The 18,616-nt window shown below is 36.8% G+C and overlaps 1 protein-coding gene across 3 annotated transcripts in view; it reads right to left on the minus strand.

Annotated features, from left to right (window-relative positions):
• Positions 1-2,890: 2,890 nt before the first annotated feature.
• Positions 2,891-18,616, minus strand: part of RGS17 (regulator of G-protein signaling 17) — a 72,339-nt gene continuing 56,613 nt past the window's right edge. Inside the window, exons 3-6 of one of the 3 annotated variants that reach the window (XM_017739622.1) lie at positions 11,524-11,601; positions 9,425-9,659; positions 6,267-6,388; positions 2,891-6,025 (exon numbers count right to left, since the gene is read on the minus strand). In XM_017739622.1, coding sequence (XP_017595111.1) covers positions 5,926-6,025; positions 6,267-6,388; positions 9,425-9,659; positions 11,524-11,601 — 535 coding nt within the window. In that variant the 3' untranslated portion in view covers positions 2,891-5,925. Of the gene's footprint in view, positions 6,389-9,424; positions 9,660-11,523; positions 11,614-18,616 lie in introns of all 3 variants that reach the window. The other 2 variants (XM_017739621.1, XM_008637885.2) reach the window with 2 other exon arrangements.

Here is an 18,616-nt window from a genome sequence, read left to right on the forward strand (position 1 = left end):
AAATCAAAAAGGCTCAAGCCGCTCTAGATCGTCGGTACCCCAAGCTTATAGCAAGACTTCTGAGCAAGAGCCTCGGGGGTACTGAGGTTCCTACCGGGGCGGTTTAAAGGCTGCATAGGTGAAAGTGAGGTTGGTGGGAAGTGTGAGCTGGGGCTTTGGATATCCAGGTTACTCTTGCAGACCTTCTCCTCTCCCTCCAGAAGAAATCTTCAGAATTAACGTACAATGAGAAGGAACATGCAAATATTGTGAAAGGATGACCCCACAATGAAAGCAGAGCAACATTAACCACTTAAAAGAAAATAAATTAATTGTCAGAGGTACAAAAAGGGCAATTGACAGTGCCTTCACATCAGAGATTAGCGGTGAGACTAAAAGACAACCCATTTACAAAATACAGATCTGAATACAGTCTTTCATATCAAAATTTTAAGTGGGAAGGCAGTGAAGATGCAGCCATTTAGGAACAGTGGTGTGATGTGTGTTGTAGGATGATCTGGGTAAATCCCTCCTGGTATGCAGACCATGAGTGCGTATTAACCTTGTTTTAGATAACACCATTAATGAGATTCTTGGCTAAACTCAAAACAGTTTGAAGAATATACTTTATTATAAAAATGTGCAACTATCCATAAAATTTTATTAGGCAGCATTTTATATTACAATCATTGGAGGAGTCAGTGTTGTGTCCTTGCCTTTCTTCTGTCCTTGTTCATGTCTTACTGGAACTAGGCAATCATATCTTACAACTAAATCATACTGTTGGAATAACAGTAACTTCCTTATGAAACATTAGTAAATTCTTATTTTCACTAATGTAATATCAAAAGCAAGAGTAATTCTTGAAAACCTAAGTAGTTTTGGTAGTCAAAAAAGAAAACTTGGAAGTTTTTTGTTCCGTGATGGAAATCCAGAGGCCAGAGTGAGAATTTGCTATTCAAAATATTAAACATTAAAATTAATGGCTAGATAAAAATGTTTCCCTATGATTTTAAATGCATAATTTTGGATAAGGTGTATTGGCAAAATACAGTGTAGCAATAATTTATAAGTAAAAATCACACTTGAAGACCTTTGTGGAGAATGTACAGTCTGTGTGAATTGTCTGACACTGATAAAAACCCCAGGCCATCACTTATGAAATCTCACCCACCAAAAGCTTCCCTTGCACCCACTATTGTCTGCCCATGAAGCTCCTTGAAGTCTTCTTCCAGAAGCATAAAGGAAAAATTACCAAATGAATGCTTTAACGGACATAATATTTTGATGTTCTGTAACAGTGAATGAGAGTCTAACTGCTGTGTGAGCCCAGCTTGTGAAGAGACCTATGGAAAACTCAGGAAATTTAGAGTAAGGAGTAATTTAAGATAAAGCTTTTTTGAAAAAAAGAAAAGAAAGAAAGTAGTCTGAGACTGATGGTCAGCACTTGAATCACCAGAATCATACTCCTGTTTTAAATGAAAAGGGTGGGTTTCTACAGAGTGAGTTCATGGATAAAGGAAGGGGCAAACCTGGCTTTTGGTATAATGTTAAAGTAATATGCAGACCCTATTTCTGTCAAATTCTTGTCCAGCTTTGTTCTTTCATCCCACCATCATCACTTGTACTGCTGGCAGAAGTATTCAGGACATGTTCGAACAGGGCTGATGCTTTGTCACTGTACATGTATTCAGGGAATTGGTGAACAGGACCGGACTTTTGGTGCTGTTTCCAAGTCTCAGGATGTGCTACAGTGCTACTCTTGTGTCTCCTAAAAAAACCCAGCATTATAGGCTGAGAAAAACCCTATTTGGAAGCTGGTAGTTAGACATGGTTCAAATCAACTTGGAGAAGACATTGCAGCTGTCTGTCTATGTGTAACCTTAATTTTTTGCTTTGTTGGATTTGATAAGGACTCAGGCTCTGTTGGATGGGTCAACAATGCCAGGAGAAGGCTCACAGACACTGTGGAAATAGAGGCTTTACTCCTTGTGATGTAGAGAGTAGCTGAAGTTAGAGACTTTCTTGTATCAGCTTTGATTGCTTTTGAATTGGTGGTGTGGAATACTTCTGCTAAATGGCTTTTGCAACCACTTCCTGCATATGAAGTTGTGGGTTCCTGAGTGGGCTCACAGCATGGTCAGTCCAGCAAGCTGCTCTTACTGAAAAAGCCCCCCACCTGATTTTAGGTACTGGCTCCACAGACAAATGTTCCTTGTAATTGAATTTGCTGCCTAGGGAATCAAGTTCTGCATGAGGTGACATCTTAAAGCCTGGCTGTTGAAGGTAGAGTGTAGGTCTCCTTTATTTGCTTGGTTTAGACCACAGCCTAGCAGCACTTCAGCATGCTTTTAATTTAAAAAATAGCTATTGCTAGCTGAAGTCTGGTTTGTGTCCACTTTCTGTCGTCCTGCAAATGGACTGGACTCTACAGGTACTCAAGTGAGTTATGGACTGGCTGTGGACCTGGACACACTATGGCCACATTCCATAGTACCATGCTGTGGCTGTTTAACCTGCAGCCATCTTCCTTTTCTTTTCTTTTTCAAATGTCTTTTCTCCATCAAACCTCTAGTGCCCTTCATACCACATGTGCCTTCAGGCTAATTTGAATGCTCATAATACTGTCTGTATGTTTTGCTTCATCCTGGGTATCCCAAGCTACTTTAAGCTCAGTTATGTGAAAGCCAACTGTAAACAGCTAAGTTGAACACGTGTAACACAATATAGATTCAGCTTCTTTGCAGCCTGAAGGACAGGAGGGTACAGAAGTGCTCTGCTTATTTTTGGCTCTTTGGCATTAGGGTCTATTTGACAGAAATTTTAAACACTTGGCAAAAGTGACAAAAACATAACTCACTTTCTGTAGTGCACTTGCTATATACATTCTCATGAAAAACTGAAATACAAGTTACATACATACTTATTTTATTCCAAGCTATAGAATAAGTGTATTTAGGCAGTTTTTCAAAGTGTATTGTACACTGCATGCACAATAAATCAGTTTAATAGCTTGACTGTTTTACAATTTGTGTTCAAAGAACTGTATGATAGGCAATGAGATCATGTTACACCATGACTTATTGTCCATTTGGACCACATCCATTTTTTGTCATAAAAAAATTTGGGAAACCCAAACCGATAAACAAAATGTATATTAAACATTTTAATATGAGCATTTGCTCCAAGAAAGAAACTTTACATCCTATGTTTAATTTTTAAATCCTTCCCAATAGAGGATTTTAGACAATAAATTTTGAACGTGATTTCATTGCTGTATTACACTGAAGATTGGTGTAATATTTTTCAAAATGATGTCACAGTTTCCAAATACAGATTTTGGAATCTTATGCTAGAAATTAAGGTAATATTTTAGGGCCTGCACATCTAGCTTTATAACTGTCATGAAAGGATGACTTGTCTGTGTTGACAAGAACTTCTACCTGTGTGAAATATCTTATAAAGATAGCTTATGATTAGCAGGTCACCATCAAATAGTAACATTAAGAATATTCAAGTCTACATTTGTCAAGACTTATGCATGCAGTTTTGTCTCTTACACATTGCTTAGATGTGTGCACTAAATGTGTTGTGCCTCAAACACCAACAACTTGAAATTACACTATGTAAATATATACATATATGATGCTGTATATGTTTAGTACCAAGTAAATATAACTAGTCAAATGATACTAGACATATATAGGACCATAGTTAAATTCCAATTAAGAAAAAAGTGAGAAATTTTTTTTCTAACAGAATTTCACAGTAGAAGGAGGCAGTCCTTTCTCACTGAATTTTCCCCCCTCAGGATTTGTAAACATCATAGCTCATATTCTATCAGTATAATAATTGAATATTTTATTCATAATGGTAAGTAGCTAACCAACATGAATAAAGTTGTCATAACACGGTAGCACTTTCAGACAAAACAGGTATTTATTAAAAGAAACATTTATAAATATTTTGTCTTGCATTTTAAACTACATTTTCATAAATAACAATATTTAAAAGTGCTGAATATGGTAGGATAGTCAGCAATGCCACTGTAAACAGATTTGTTTTTTCCACTTTGCAGATTTTTGTTTTAGATCCCATTTTGTCAAACACTACAACAGTTAAAATATTTGCATAGGGAATAGAGAATAGCCCTTTTAATCATCTCCTGAATTCTATATAAATTACAAAACCAAATGAGTTTAAGAAACAGTTTGTTAAATTGTTCATATATATATCCAAAAAAAGCACACAGGTTTCAAGTAAAAAGAATGACTAAAAAAATTCCCCAAATCTGCTATCTGAAGCATGTTCAATAAATTAAGAAAATGAGAGGTAGTAAAACAAAGGGAAAAAAATAAGTCCCAGAAGATAAACTAAGACCTGCATCCTCCCAGTTACTGTGTCCCCGCAGACCTGCCTCGGCAGCAGCAGCTCCCACCAAAGCCGGCACCGGACGCTGCCCGCAGGAAGTAACTGAGTGGTTGGAGCCAACTGTGTTTGGGCCAGATTCCACTCAAGGACACAACTGCCAGACCTTCCAGTCCAATCGAAAGCGATGGGCTTATGCCATGTTCAGTCCTATGTAAGTGAGAAGAACCTTGCCTCTTAAGTCTTAGGATGGTTGTCAGTATTAAATATATATATATATATATACACACACACACATATATATATATATTTAACAAGTATTCAGAGCGATTTCTTGGTATATCTTAGCAGTTTATGAGGGATGCTAACACTCATTTTGCTTGTATATGATAGGTATGAAAGATGGGGTTTTTTTAAGTTCCAAGTCACTGTCTCTTTAAACATCAAAATGTGTCCTGAAACTGGACAATTTTTGATAAAAAGGCCAAGCAAACACCTATTAAAAACACCATGGCAGCCTAGTGATGGGAGTACTGTGCTGCCTTAGCTCTCATTAAGGGCTCAGTACAGGAATCTTTACCCAGGAAAGATACCCATTGTGTTTCTGTAGGCATTTTGCTTGGGTAAGATCTGTGGGTTTAGAAGCCCTTGAAGTTTGGTTTAATATTACTCTCCAAACCCCTTGTTTTCAAGGAGTTATTCAAAATAAATGAGGCTAGAAGCTAAGATAAGTCTTCTTTAACCCGCCACCTCGTAAAACATTACTTCATTTAAAAACATTTTTTACCGGATTTAGCTTTCAAAAAAAAAATATCTTACAGAACAGATGCAATTCATCAAAATGTTCTAAAATGCTCTAAAATGCTACATGTAGGCAATCTTTTATTAAATTTCTTTATTCAAAAAACTAAATTATCAAGCTTTTTGTGTTGTTTCTTGTTTCTTTTTTTTTTTTTCTGAAGTACATAACATTATACAACAGTGTTAGAACTGGATAGCCAGTCTTTAATAAATCAATTACAGTATCTGACATCTGAAATGTACATTGAAAATCTTTGTTCTTTTAACAATTAAACAATATCAGCGCATAGATTGTGTCACCCAGAAATGGATCCCTTAAGTGATTTGTGCTTTTTTTTTCTTCTTTTATTTTTCTTTTTCTTTGACATTGCAAACTCTGTAATGAAAATGCCACAGTTTTGGCAGTGAACACCCAGAGGAATCCTCCGCTTGATTTATTTTAAATAAACAGTGATAAATAGCTCTTTTTCTCTGTACAGAAATATTGGCTTCAAAAAGTCAGTGTATTGTACTCAGTAGAGCATGTAGAGTAATGCTACACCTTAAAAATTGGCTTTTTAGTTAGTGATATTAAAAAATGCAAGCCTCTTTCTGGTTTGCTGCAATTGTTTCTATGTACCATAGGATTGTATTGCACAAAAAAAAGTTTTTAAATACAGATATAATTTATGTTATTGGATTAAATATTGCAACAACTAAGTGGTAAGTGAAGCAGTTTTACCTTGCACATGCAGTGTGAGGATACACAAGGAGACTGTTCATAAAACTACAAATACATCATTGCAATCTTGACTGCAGTAGGGTGAAAGGAGTGTGAAACAAATGTATTTTGGCAAATCCATTGTTCCCCTCCCACGCCATCTTGAGCAAGAAGGACCTTGGTAAAAATGTAGACAGAGACCATAATATGTATTTGTTTTCTTCACAGTAGCCTGAGTAGTGCTAAACTGTAGTTCTCCAGGAACCCAGCTGCAGATGTTATTAAACTACTTTTCTTCCATCCCACCCCCCCCCCCCAAAAAAATCAAGTTATTTTGTTTGAAAATTAAAACTAAGTTTCAGAAGTAGAGCCTGTAATACTTTCAACAAGAGACTTATAAATCTGAGAGTTCAAAAACCTTGGAAAAGAGTCTCTGTGCATCAAGGTGTATATCTGGAGCTGGGCATCTTCATACATGTGAGGGCTGGGATCCAGTAAGTTTCTGTTGATCACTTCTCTCACCCGGGAATCAAGACTAACCTGAAGAAGATGAGCACAGAATAATAAAACAGTAACAGTGGAAAAGCTGTAATATGTATCTTTAATTCTCAGGGCTCCACTGAACATGCTGAGTTTATCAGTTATTCAAGTAATGCTCTGTGCTTCTTTCAGAATCATCACACAATTGCTGTGTAATGCACTGAGACCATCAACTCTATTTCAATTTTGATTTGGTCTTTGCATCCATCCTAAGATCTGTACAGTGAAATGCAGCTGCAGTTTTTGAAAATATATTATTTTACCTTAAAAATTTATATGTATTTAAAATTACTTTTCTGAAATGAATGTTGAATTACCCTCATTCAGAGAGCTGCAGGGTTTTTTTCTGAGCATTTGTGGTTAAACCTTTGGAAGATTTCTATTCACCATTCTTATCTGGCTGCCCTAGAGATTTTTTTTTCTGGTTTTTTTTTCAGGCACTACGCTTGTTCTTTATAAATTACCCAGGCATTTTTATCATTTTTATAGTGTTAATCTCCCCATTAATATTAATTATTTCAGATTTGTTCTTCTTTTCAGGATTCTTTAACATCTGGTAATTTATACTTTCAGGAGATCATATATCCATATTGAAGTTGATAGCAAGTTTCAGTTTTAGCTTCTCATTTACTTACCATTTGTGATGAACTCCTGTGCCTAGGCAGAAAAGGACATATTATGCTTGGGATGAATGCACAGATGATTTTAGAATATCCTTTAGAAATTTGAGTGAATGTACAGTTTATCCATAAAATGCTCTAAAACCTAGTAAATTAATGCATTCTGGATTAAATGAAATGGCAGTAGCAGCAAAGCCCACTGGGGCCAGCAAGGATTTACTCAGCTAAGAGGAAAAGGGCTAAACTCCTGAGTAGAGAAATGCCAAGCAGAGATCAGTTAAGATACTGTGATTTATACCAAGTTGCAATCTGACTCTACTACTCTGCAACCACAGGAAGATATTCATACTTTCTGAAGGATTGACTTCAGCCCTGGAAAGCTCCATGTAAGATACCTTGACACATGAAGGATGGTAACCAAGATGGAAACGCAGAATATCTTAGGATGTGTGAGCCTGTGCTTTCATATATGGTGAAGCACTCTGAAATACACTGGTGTGATGTGGTACAGCATTGAGAATTAAATATACATTTTCATTCTATCTTCAGTACCCGCTGTAGGATCTGGCATTGTTGGTTTGTTGGCATATTGGAGTATGCTACTGACAGAGCAGACAAGCTCATTCTCCTCCAATATTTGCTGTCACTTGGTTATCAGATACAAGACACAACTATGAGAGACCATTGGGGTGCTCAGCCAGTGAGTGTGGGCAGGACTACAGTGCTATGGTAGCTTTGAGTGGCAGTATTGCAACCATGTGTCTTCATAATGTGTTTGAATAGCTTTCAAGCCCAGGCCATTGCATTTCTGCAGAACAGAAAGGACACACTAAGATTTAAGCATTTCTCCCCCTGACACACAGGCACACACATTTATATCAACAAAAACAGTTTGTGCATCTAATTGGTTCTTCAATATCAAACATAATAGCTGGGATAAAAAAACCCTCAAATTTGGCAGGATAGTGGGGTTTTGAGCCACTGAGCATAATAAAAGTTAATTGCACTTAGAGAATGCAAAAAACAAAATTAATTATGGAACTGTTAATTTGCATTGTATTTTTTCAGTGACTCACTAAAGCCAGATGGCAAAACTAGTTGGGATTACTAAAGGTATTTTCTTACTAAACAGATGAATACAAAGTATCTGTTTAGAACACTAAGACCTTCTGCCTCAATAACTTCTTCACTGAATGAGTCATGCTAAATATTTCAGCTCTTATGCCAAAAGGTAACATCTGGAATGGGATGCCTGGGTGAACAAGAATTTTTCAGTTCCCATGCTGTTCTAATGCATTGCAAACAGTTCTTGTTTGCCTCCTAAGATTTCCAGTATGGGCAGGAGCAACTGGATTGATGAGATCTGTATGCATCCAGTGCACCAAGTTTGCGAGTAGCTTTGTTAAACTCTAAGTCAAACAACGCTTAGCTAGTGTCTGCATTTTAAATGCTCATTGGTCTTAGCTTAAAAAGACAATTGAGCATTCATCACATACCTATCTGGTAAAAATATGGTATTAGAAGAAAAATTTATTATTAGCTTGCTGTACTGGCAATTGTATTTCACCCCAAAGCAAAAGTAGACACTATGGCACAAGTGAAGATAATGGAGTTATAAATCACTTGGCTTCATTCATATGGATTAAGTTGCAAATTATTACTGAACGCAGTGAAGAAGTAAAATGTAGGAATCAAGGTCCACAGTGAGCATAAATTATGCCATTGAGTAGGAATTCAAATGCAATGCACAGAGACAAGGCGAAGAAGATAAAGGTACATGATGTGGCCTAAGAAAAACTCTTCTATAGTGCTTATATATTTATATATCTCTCTGTATTACAAAACACGGTTTGGTAGCTTTGCTTTTTCTTTACTACAGGCAAAGATAATTTCAAAATTTGTCTATTTCAGTTAAAGGGTTGAAGAAAATCTTACATAATTTCCTAGATATTATATGTTTCATTAGATAAAATATGTCATTTTCATTCTTGGACTCTCACATAGGAATAACCAGCGGAAATTTGGATTTTCTCCCAGACAGCTGTAGCAGCAGATAAATCTATAATGATTCTGATTTAAATTCCTTAATTTTCGTGCTTTTTCTCCAGAAATCCATTTGCATTACTTACTTCCTCTCTCTGTCAGACATGTAGCATTACTAAAGAAGCAAACCTGTTTCTCAGCCTTCTCTTACTGGAGTTTTTGAGCCTTATAGAAAACTTGGATGTGTTGCAGCTGGTAATGCTAAATGGCCCAGTGCCTGCATCTCTACTGTTTCTGTCCCTTCCTTTCCTGATTTATTGTTCACACTAAGACTTTTATATGACAGACTTTCGGACCCTCACCTCGCAGTCCAGGATATAACGTCTCTGCTCTGGGATAACAGAAAATGCAAATGTAACATTTACAGCTTTACCTCTTTTGGTGATAGTATAGAAATGTAATCTTCATATATAAGTCTTGCTTTTTCTTCAATAACTTTCTTGTTCTGTTCCTTCTTCAGATCTTCACATGCAAGCCAGAAAAGCAGGTTCTCCTCACTATACTCCGTTCTAAGAAACTCTCTGAAAAGGTTCCTCCCAGCTGGTGTTTTCATCATCTTGTCAAAATTCTGAGCCCAAGACAAAATTTCATCTGCAGTAGGGTTTTGGCTGCAAAAAGCAAATATCATTACAAATATGCTACTATTTTTGTAACAGTGTTTTCGTACATTCATCCAAAAATTCTCCTTTCAACTGCACTTTAGTCTAAAGTGAAAACTGGAAGCAACAAGGCTTCAGCAGTGACAGGGGAATTTCATTTGCTCTTCACTTGTGCATCCATTATCCCAATAGCCCACTAAACGTGTTTAATGTTACGAGACATGCACTTGACTTTCTACTGTTTTCTGGTAGTGTTCTTAGCCATGTTGCTCAAAGACAAAACCCCACAACAGCAATAAATTCCTGCCTCTGCAGTTAAAGGAGATTCCAAGAAACTGGAAATAGACTCTATTTCATGAGGAGTTTAGATGACACCTGATGTCCCTGCCTGCCTCTGATGGTGACAGTACATGATTTGGTTTAGGAAGAACAAGATAAACAAAAGGCTCTTGGCAGCCAAAAGCATACTAATGATGCCCAACAAAGTAGTGATTCAGAGAGATTTTAAATTAGCATATTTCTCTGTGCTTGCACCTAAGGGTTGCTAAGCTTCCTTCTGTTTCATGCTATTGACCTGAATGATGATCTTTTGGCATGAGATGTGATGGATTTTGCTGGCAAAACTGGAAAGAGAAGAAATGGGGAAAAGTCCTTATTCCCATTTCCTGAAGGAAAATATTTGTGGCTTTTACCAGTAGATGCACTGGGTAACTGATCGGACTTACTTGCCTCCCTTATCCACTAATGTACCAATGAATAGCTTAAGAAAGTAATTCTCCAGGTCACTTAACAGTTAAACATAGTTTCAAACTTAATTTTGAGCACTCACCCTCTCCTTCTTGATCTAACACAAGAGCTTTACTAGCTGTTGTCAACAGCTTCTGTATAACCGTGATGCACAGTAAGTGACATTTGTCTACATAATTTCTGTTCAAGTCAATTTATCAACTCCTACTCTGCATGCAAGGCAGACTGGATCATGGGAAGCTATTTGTGATAAATCACAAAGTTTTTAATGTTTAAACTATCTTGCAAAGTAATGGTAAACTGAATAAAAAAGATTAAACACAGATTTTAAGGTGAACAGTCCTCTCAGGACTTTGCATTGTCTGCTGAGGAGAGTGCAAAGAACCTGCTGAGGTGGATGGGGCTGACAAACAACCTGGGCTTCCTTATTGTCTGTTGGGAAGCTCTCTTCACTATAGTATTTTGTAGAAAATTATCATATTGTCTTCTCATAAAAGACCATGATTAGCAATAAAGGAAATGAGTTGTTTGGGTTGTTTTTGGCATCATATATGTCCTTTAAAGTTTTAATTTCCTTTTTATGGGATTAGAGAACTCAGGGCCCCTGATAGATTACCATTTTTCCCCACACAATAAAGATGGGCCCAAGCTTTAGACAGAAGTAGAAGCTCAGACTTTCAGTGTGTTTAACCCAGTTTGCAAGGTATATGTTTTTTGGTTAATTCCAGTGAAACCATAGTTCAAGCTGTTTTATGAAAGCGCCCATATTAAAAATCTGGTCATGAAGTACACTTGTGACAATTAGTTTTTCTTCTTGTCTGGATAGACAGGAAAAAATGCTCTCACAGGTAGCAGAGGCTTCTTATAGAGACTCACATATGGAACCACCCATGAACCTTCCATTCCTCCCAGTGGTTCTTCCCCACAAATAAGAAACTGTAAATAAGCTTGACTTATGAATGTCTCTGCTGTCATTTCATTGTCAGGACAGACTTTGCTTCCTTTCATATAGAATTTTTTGGAGGAAAAGCAATTAAGAGGACATTCCCAAAGAATTAAACGCAAGACAATTCTTGATATTAGTTAAAGACAAAATACTTACTACACAACAGTTTGACCAACTTACCATTCTTCTATGACTTGGATACTCTCCAGTTTGGTCGTATGTGTTGGCCTTCCTGCATTGTCTCCTCTCTCTTCATTCCTAACAGTGAGGCTGCAATGTAGTACAACACTTTATTTTGTCTAGAGAAAGTTAATTTAAAACAATGACTATAGTAACGCAAACTTTTAAAAGATATAGACCTATATAGGGTATCGTTTTTCACTCTTGCCTCTAAAATTTTGGAGAAAAATTTTTACAATTACTTTTCCCCTGAACTCTGATGAATATTAATTTACAGTTGCTATTACCACATGCTATTACCACACAGTTTTTTAGAAGCTCACAGTTTATCCACTGAAATATGGGGAAATACTTAGAGGTGACTTTTGGAGTGATTTCACTTAGTTAACTGAGAATGCTAGCAACAGTATGAGTAGGGGGGATATGAATTTCTGAACTGGACATTGATGGGGCTTTGATGCCCCACCAGTTCTGGATAGTTTTTCCGTCTTTATGAATCTTCCCTTTTCTCTCTCTGAGATACAGTGGCAGTCAGTAGATGGCTCAGATACAGAACTTAGCATGTGGCAGCTCCTTATGATTTCCTCTTCTGACCTAAACTTGTTTTCCATTCCAAAAAATAAAACATACTGGCCTCTGAGCAGAAAGGCATCCATTACCCTCATATTATCACAAGCATGGGAAAGAAAGACTTCCTTTATGCAAGGATGTTTTTAATTTTTTTTTCTTTTTTGAGCTGCTAACTAGAATCACTTATTTTTCTGCAAATATCTTTTAAATCAGATTTGCTGTAGTGGTGAAGACTTCCTCTGTGTGTGTTCTCTGTGAATGTTCTGGAACATGGTATTGCCAGCAAGCCCACAATTCCTGGTAACTACTGAAATAAAGTATGTTTTGAGTGACATAGATATTCATATGGAAACCCTGGTTCTGATAATTAAGCTTAAGAAGTGGAATGTAGTAAGGAGATGGAAATTTCCTTTCATCAGGAAATGTGTACAGTTGAGAGAAAACAAGCAACCAAGCAAAAAATCCCCTTTCCAATCTCGAGCTCATATTTTGAATATTAAATATTCACCATACAATGATGCTCTCAGTCACCCTAAGTCTTGCTAAAAAACATATGTTTGTAGCATAAAGCTTCTCCCTCCCCCACTAATCTGAAAAACTTCTGCTCAGCTCTAAGAAGAAATCCCAGCTCTGAGACATCTTTAGCACAAATAATCTTTCTTTATAGGTTCTCTGCATTTATGAGTTTCTTCAACATTTTTTAAAGCATTTGGCAGAGCTAATAGGTATTCTCAAATACTCTTCTAAAAACTGGAAGTTTAAGCTCCCAGGTAAAGCAGAGCACATATTAAGACTTAAACATTACAAAGACGTACACTTGCAAATGAAGCTCTTTGATACTGGTTGCTCCTTCACTTACCTGCCAAGACCTTAGTTCAGGCCCTTGGTCCTGCTTCCCCTGTTACAGCGTAGGAATGCAGCTCCAGTGCTGCTAAGGTTGTTAGGGTGTCATCAACTGCTGCAGGAGAAACAACACATCCTGAACTCTGGGGTTGGCAGGTAAAAAGCCTTTCTGTCTCCTCTGACCTGTTGTTCATCAGTCTACAGAGGGAGCACCCAGGAAAGACAGAAAGGAGTTCCATATACAGGAGGAGAAAAAAAAAGGGACCATCCACTTTCTTTCTGTCTTGTAATCTTTAAGTCCACACATGTAACTGCTTAGGGTCACCTTGCATCTGAACAGAGCACAAAGTTGGAGTGAGGGAGAAGCAGGGAAGGCACAAAGCTCTCTCTCCCTCCCTCCCTCCTTCCCTCCTTTGCAGTCCATAGGTAGAGCAGCATTTGTCTTCTCTGCTGGGTGCAGAGAACAGAGTGTCCTTTGGTTCCATGGAAGAATAACACCATGGAAGGAGGAAACAGCCTGTGTAGGTTGCAAATGCAATAGGGTGTTCATTTGAGTCTGTCTAAAAGAGAATGAAGCTGCCTGTTTTCCTTCCTTCATCACATGAGCAACAACTAAGCTGTACTGAAATAATTTACTTGTCAAGCACTAGACATTCAAGGTTTGGATGCAGAGTCTTACTGGAAGTAGAACGTGACTCATCTGAGAGCAGTCAGTATACACTACTAATTTAATCTGTTATCTGGGATCAAATACTGTTTATTTTGCTTATGCAAAATCTCTGCTAGACTTGGGAAAACCATCATGGGTTGATGAAGGGGAAACAATGAATAGTGAAGTAGTGAGTGGTGAATAAGAGGAATAGGAATAGGAACAAGAAGGCCATGTTGACTTCATTGCAATGTTTTTTTATCAAAGGAATAACTGATAGACAGTATGCACTTTGATTTTCTTAAAAACCTCAATAAAGAGTTCAGATTGTGGGCCTGGAACATAGTATACCAGTTTTCTGGTATCTATACCATAGTGACAATGCAAGGTACACACTTGGCCCTGATTCCTTCATCTCACCATTCATAACTGGACTTTAATGGCTGAAGTTAGTCAGCGCTGCAAAATAGAGAACTCTTCAAAGAAGTGTCATACTGGGTTGGAACACGTTTGAGTATTGCATTTAAAACTGTGCTACATTTGTAATGCATCTTGGCCTAAATTCTGCATTATGTTTCCTGTGACAAAACCAGCACTACATTTCAACTTCTGTTTATCTTCATCCATCAAGGCTAGAGTTCCATCAAATATGTTACTTTTGATATGTTTTTTCCTGTGAATGAAACTATCATTCTTATACTGAAGTACATTCAATTCAGGCATGTTCTGTTTTCACTCAAGGAACTGCTTCATGATCTCTTAGAAAAATAATTAAATATTTAAGCATTTGTGACTGCAAAGCTAGCTTGAAAGCAGCCTTTAAGTAACTGATCACAATAACAGATTGCTTCCTTTTAACTTGAAATGACAACACTGCACTGCTCTTTCCTATGTTGCTGTCTTCAGCTGGAAACATCCTATCTGTTCACGTTTCTCTGTGGAATTCAAGCAGTCCACAGAAGCAAAGGTGTTCTGCATACCTGGAGCTGATGTCCTTGATACATTAATCCATCATTGAAGCTATCAGATTGTGTCAGAAGGATTATGCTTATAGTGTAATACTAAACAGACTAAAAGCAACAGGCTAAAGATTAACAAAATTATTTTAGTTAAGGCTTTAAGAAGAGGAAATTGCTGATACACCTTATCAAAAAGTAGTTAAATGAAAGGGAGGTGTACTAGAGAGACATCTGATACAAACTAACATCTTTGGTGCTATTATTATTTATTAGTTGGAATACACCCAGCAGATATCCTTGAAATTTGGAGATGCAAATTAGCCATGATAAAAGCACAACAAAACTACTAATGCCTTAAAACGGGAGAGTTTGGGATGTCTAAAGGTGAGTTTAAATGGAAAACACAAGCATGAGTTTGTTTTCTGTTTATATGGAAGATTTGTTCTGCCCACTTATATGCTGATTTTATTGCTCTGGAGAGTACAGTAAAAATACTTCAGTGGCCTGAGCTTGATGCACTTTTAAAATATATCTTGGGTTCCTGACTGCTACAAAACCAGTAAGTTTCTTGAACTACTGCAACAGTATTATTACGAGTAATTTCTGCTTGGAGTGAATGCGTTTCTATTTTGCAACTTCACACACTTTATAAGTAAAAAATTAATGATCAGGGACTACTTGAAGAAACATACGTACTGAAAAAATGACCACAAATAAGATTAAGCTGGTCCAGGTTCCTAGCTGATGTGTTTTTGGGGGAACTGCTGGGATTTAGAAAACAAATCTTTATTTATTTAGCTGCTATTATATGGCTGTTAATATTCAAGTTCAGCAATTAAGTAATTGTTCTTTTGAGTAATTACTTAGCTAAATCAGTATTGAAGCATCCTGTTGCATGAGAAGATAAAGCCAAGCTAATTGGATAGAATCATCAAGAGAGTTGAGCAAATATCTCACTGACTCTTCCTCCAGGTGTTTCCAGCTGATGGTTTTAGCCTTTTTGTAAGTTGAATCCCTACTGATGCACTTACCTTCTACTGCCATTAAAAAACTGAAGGTAATTTAGAGCTTGGACCTGACCTTTCATTCTCTGTGAACAAATGGTATTTAATTGCTTCCCAAGAGTCAGGTTCTCATGGACGAGTAGCCTAAATCTGGTGAATCATTGAAATTACTGTTATCACTATGTCAAGAAAGCATTGTGACTGGTGCCAGGATTAATGTTCTGCCCATGCATGGCTGATACCAGCTATTACTCACTTAGGTATTTTCTCTGTTATGTGCATCATATGCAGTATATCATCACAGTATTTTGCAATTATGTCTGGCACTGAAGAGAATGTGACTATTAAAACCTCTTGCCTTAGTGGTGTTTTTTGTGCTGACATGCAGATAAGGAGCAGAAATCAAACTGGGACACTGTGAACTAGTTTGGTAGGCTATTGGGTTGGCCATTCAGGAGATCTGTGCTCAGTTTCTACTTTGTAGATGAAGTTTGTAGTCTCTGTTGGGCAGTGACTGCATTTTAGGCTGGACCAGTTTATGTTACACAGTAGGACCATGAGCCCTCAAGCCACAACAGTAACAGAAAAATCTTCCTTATTCTAGGCCAAAGGTCACATTAAGTCAACTGTTCATACATAATCTAAAAGCAGAATTTTGTTTTCAGATGAAAATCAATATTCAGATAAGATTTTCTGGATAACAGATGTTCTGAAGGTTTCCTTCACTGATCAACCCTTTGATTGAAAGAATGTATCTCACTGGCACTGCACTTCTCCCTATCCTACTCCTAGAAATTTTTATTATCATCAGATCAAGAGGCATAATATTTTTAACTTTCTTAAAAAACCCACCACATCTCTCTTCCCACAGAAGACCTCAAGAGATCAAGATTGAATTTTGATTTTAAAATTACAGTGGTAGATGATGTAAAATGACCATTCCCCAAAACTCTTGAAAAACACAAGTTGAATTTACCAAATAGATTCAGATAGGAAATATCTTTTCTTTTCTGTTTGGAAGAGGAGAAGCCTTTAAACAAACAAATTACTGCACATGCAAACAAGAACATGTTTAGTGCATTCTTCTGAAATGAGGGGAAGGTGGTTTTCAAAACTCTTAGTGTTGGTGCCCCTCTTTGTCTCAATCTTTCGCCAGCTGGGTACATACCTTCACCCTTCCATTCAAAATGGGTGTGCTCCTAATGATCTCCATGCTCTCTGATACCTTTGCTTTTATTACAAGTGTCTGGCTTAAAACGTGTTATATGAATACAAATATATTTTTTCTGGTTTTAATTCAGATGCAAAAAACTGCATGATAGAATCTTTTTCATTTTTGATTGTAGTTCAATCTGATCAGACTGTCTTCAATACTGTGGTTCAACAGTCAGTGACTGAAAAATCAATTGTTTGCACAGTTCTATTCAGAAGCTCACTCCTAAATGCCGAGGCATGCTCTGTTAGATGTCAGAGATAGATGTGGTCCCTATATCCCATATGCTGTATTATAATGGAAAAGACAACTCTACTGGGATTCATCAATTTCTTTTATGAAACCTGATTTAACTTATGACTCAAAATCAATTTATCACCTCATTTTTTCGTGGCAGCTAGAATATTTAACCTTGATGTCATTGGATACTAGTCAAGACTGTGTTTGTTTATGCACAGAGGCAAATGATGATTTTGCTACACTGTGCAAATCAATAATAATGAAAAATAACTGCAATATTATTGTGATCCATTCATAAAGAATAATACAGCTAGATTAATCTCAAATCACTGTCTTCTATCTCCCTTTTAATGTCACAAAAATAGGCATCAATGAGAATGAAATGTTACATGAACAATATTATCCAAGGATAACTTGTTTTTTGTAAGCTGAGTAAAGGGCAAAAAACTTGCTTCTATTAAAGTTAGGAAAAGAATTCACTTTGTTACAGTAAGTGAATAATATCCAGAATGGCTATTCTGAGAAGAACTAGACCTACAATAATTATTTTTATGAAGAGGTGATGCCTTGTACTAGACACTTTCATAGGCTCAGATAAACTTGCAATATATCCTTCAGGCCCCTGGCTGTATTAGAGAGAAAGGGAATCCATCTCTTACCTGACCTCTGAGTTTATGTCATTGTAAGAATAGCAAGACAGACTAAAACTCTAAAACTCTTCTAATAATAACAGTATTTCCAAAATGTCAGCCAAATCTGTGGTAATAAATGAATTCTAGAGTGGAGGCTTGCATGGATGCGTGGAGGTCTGCAAGGCAAACATAAGTGATGTGTAGTAAACTTGTTATTCCCATGTCTGCCTTGGTAGTCTGTGAGAGACTTTGAAGGGGAATGGTGGTCAAAAGCCTATGGAATCATTTGCTTAAACTGATCAGAATCTGGTCTTAATTCAGTCAGAAGAACATAACAATTTTTTTACAAATAAGAAACAGATCAAAAAAATTTGAAGTTTTTTTTGTCATTAGTGTCAATCCTAGTTCTTGAACAAGATAATGATTTACAGCTCTTCACTGAATTCAGTAAAGAAATGTAGGATGTGAAATTTTATATTGAAAACAAGTTAGAAATTTAATGAAAAATAGCTACATCCTACTCTGAGTAAAAAATTGTCTTGTGCTTAAAACTAAATGATGAGATTGTGTTTAGCAGACTGACATAGGAAAGCAGTCTGTTGGGGGAAAGCCAACAATTACCATAAGGCTATAATCAGCCTACTTGGCAGTGTCCACTGAAACTATAAACTCCTTTCAAAAAGTCCAGGTACCTGTGGTGCTAACTTTTCTGAGTGCCAGAGTTATATTTGCCTTAGGTGATAAGATAGTGCAAGAAGCATGTATAATCCAAATTGTTTTTAAAAGAAAAAAACAAACAAGCATAGACTCCAGCTTGGACTCAGTTGTTTTAGAGTAGAAAAAAAAATATGTTTGCAAATTGAATTTATAAAATTGACATCTGATTCTGTGAGTCTTACCTCATGTAACTAAAAACTCCAAACTTTTTTTTTTAAGAATGCAACTATTTGCAAGTTAACCATCCTGGAGATTTTGTAGCAAAA

This window comes from Corvus brachyrhynchos, unplaced genomic scaffold (assembly GCF_000691975.1).
Source record: "Corvus brachyrhynchos isolate BGI_N302 unplaced genomic scaffold, ASM69197v1 scaffold14, whole genome shotgun sequence".
NCBI lineage: Eukaryota > Metazoa > Chordata > Aves > Passeriformes > Corvidae > Corvus > Corvus brachyrhynchos.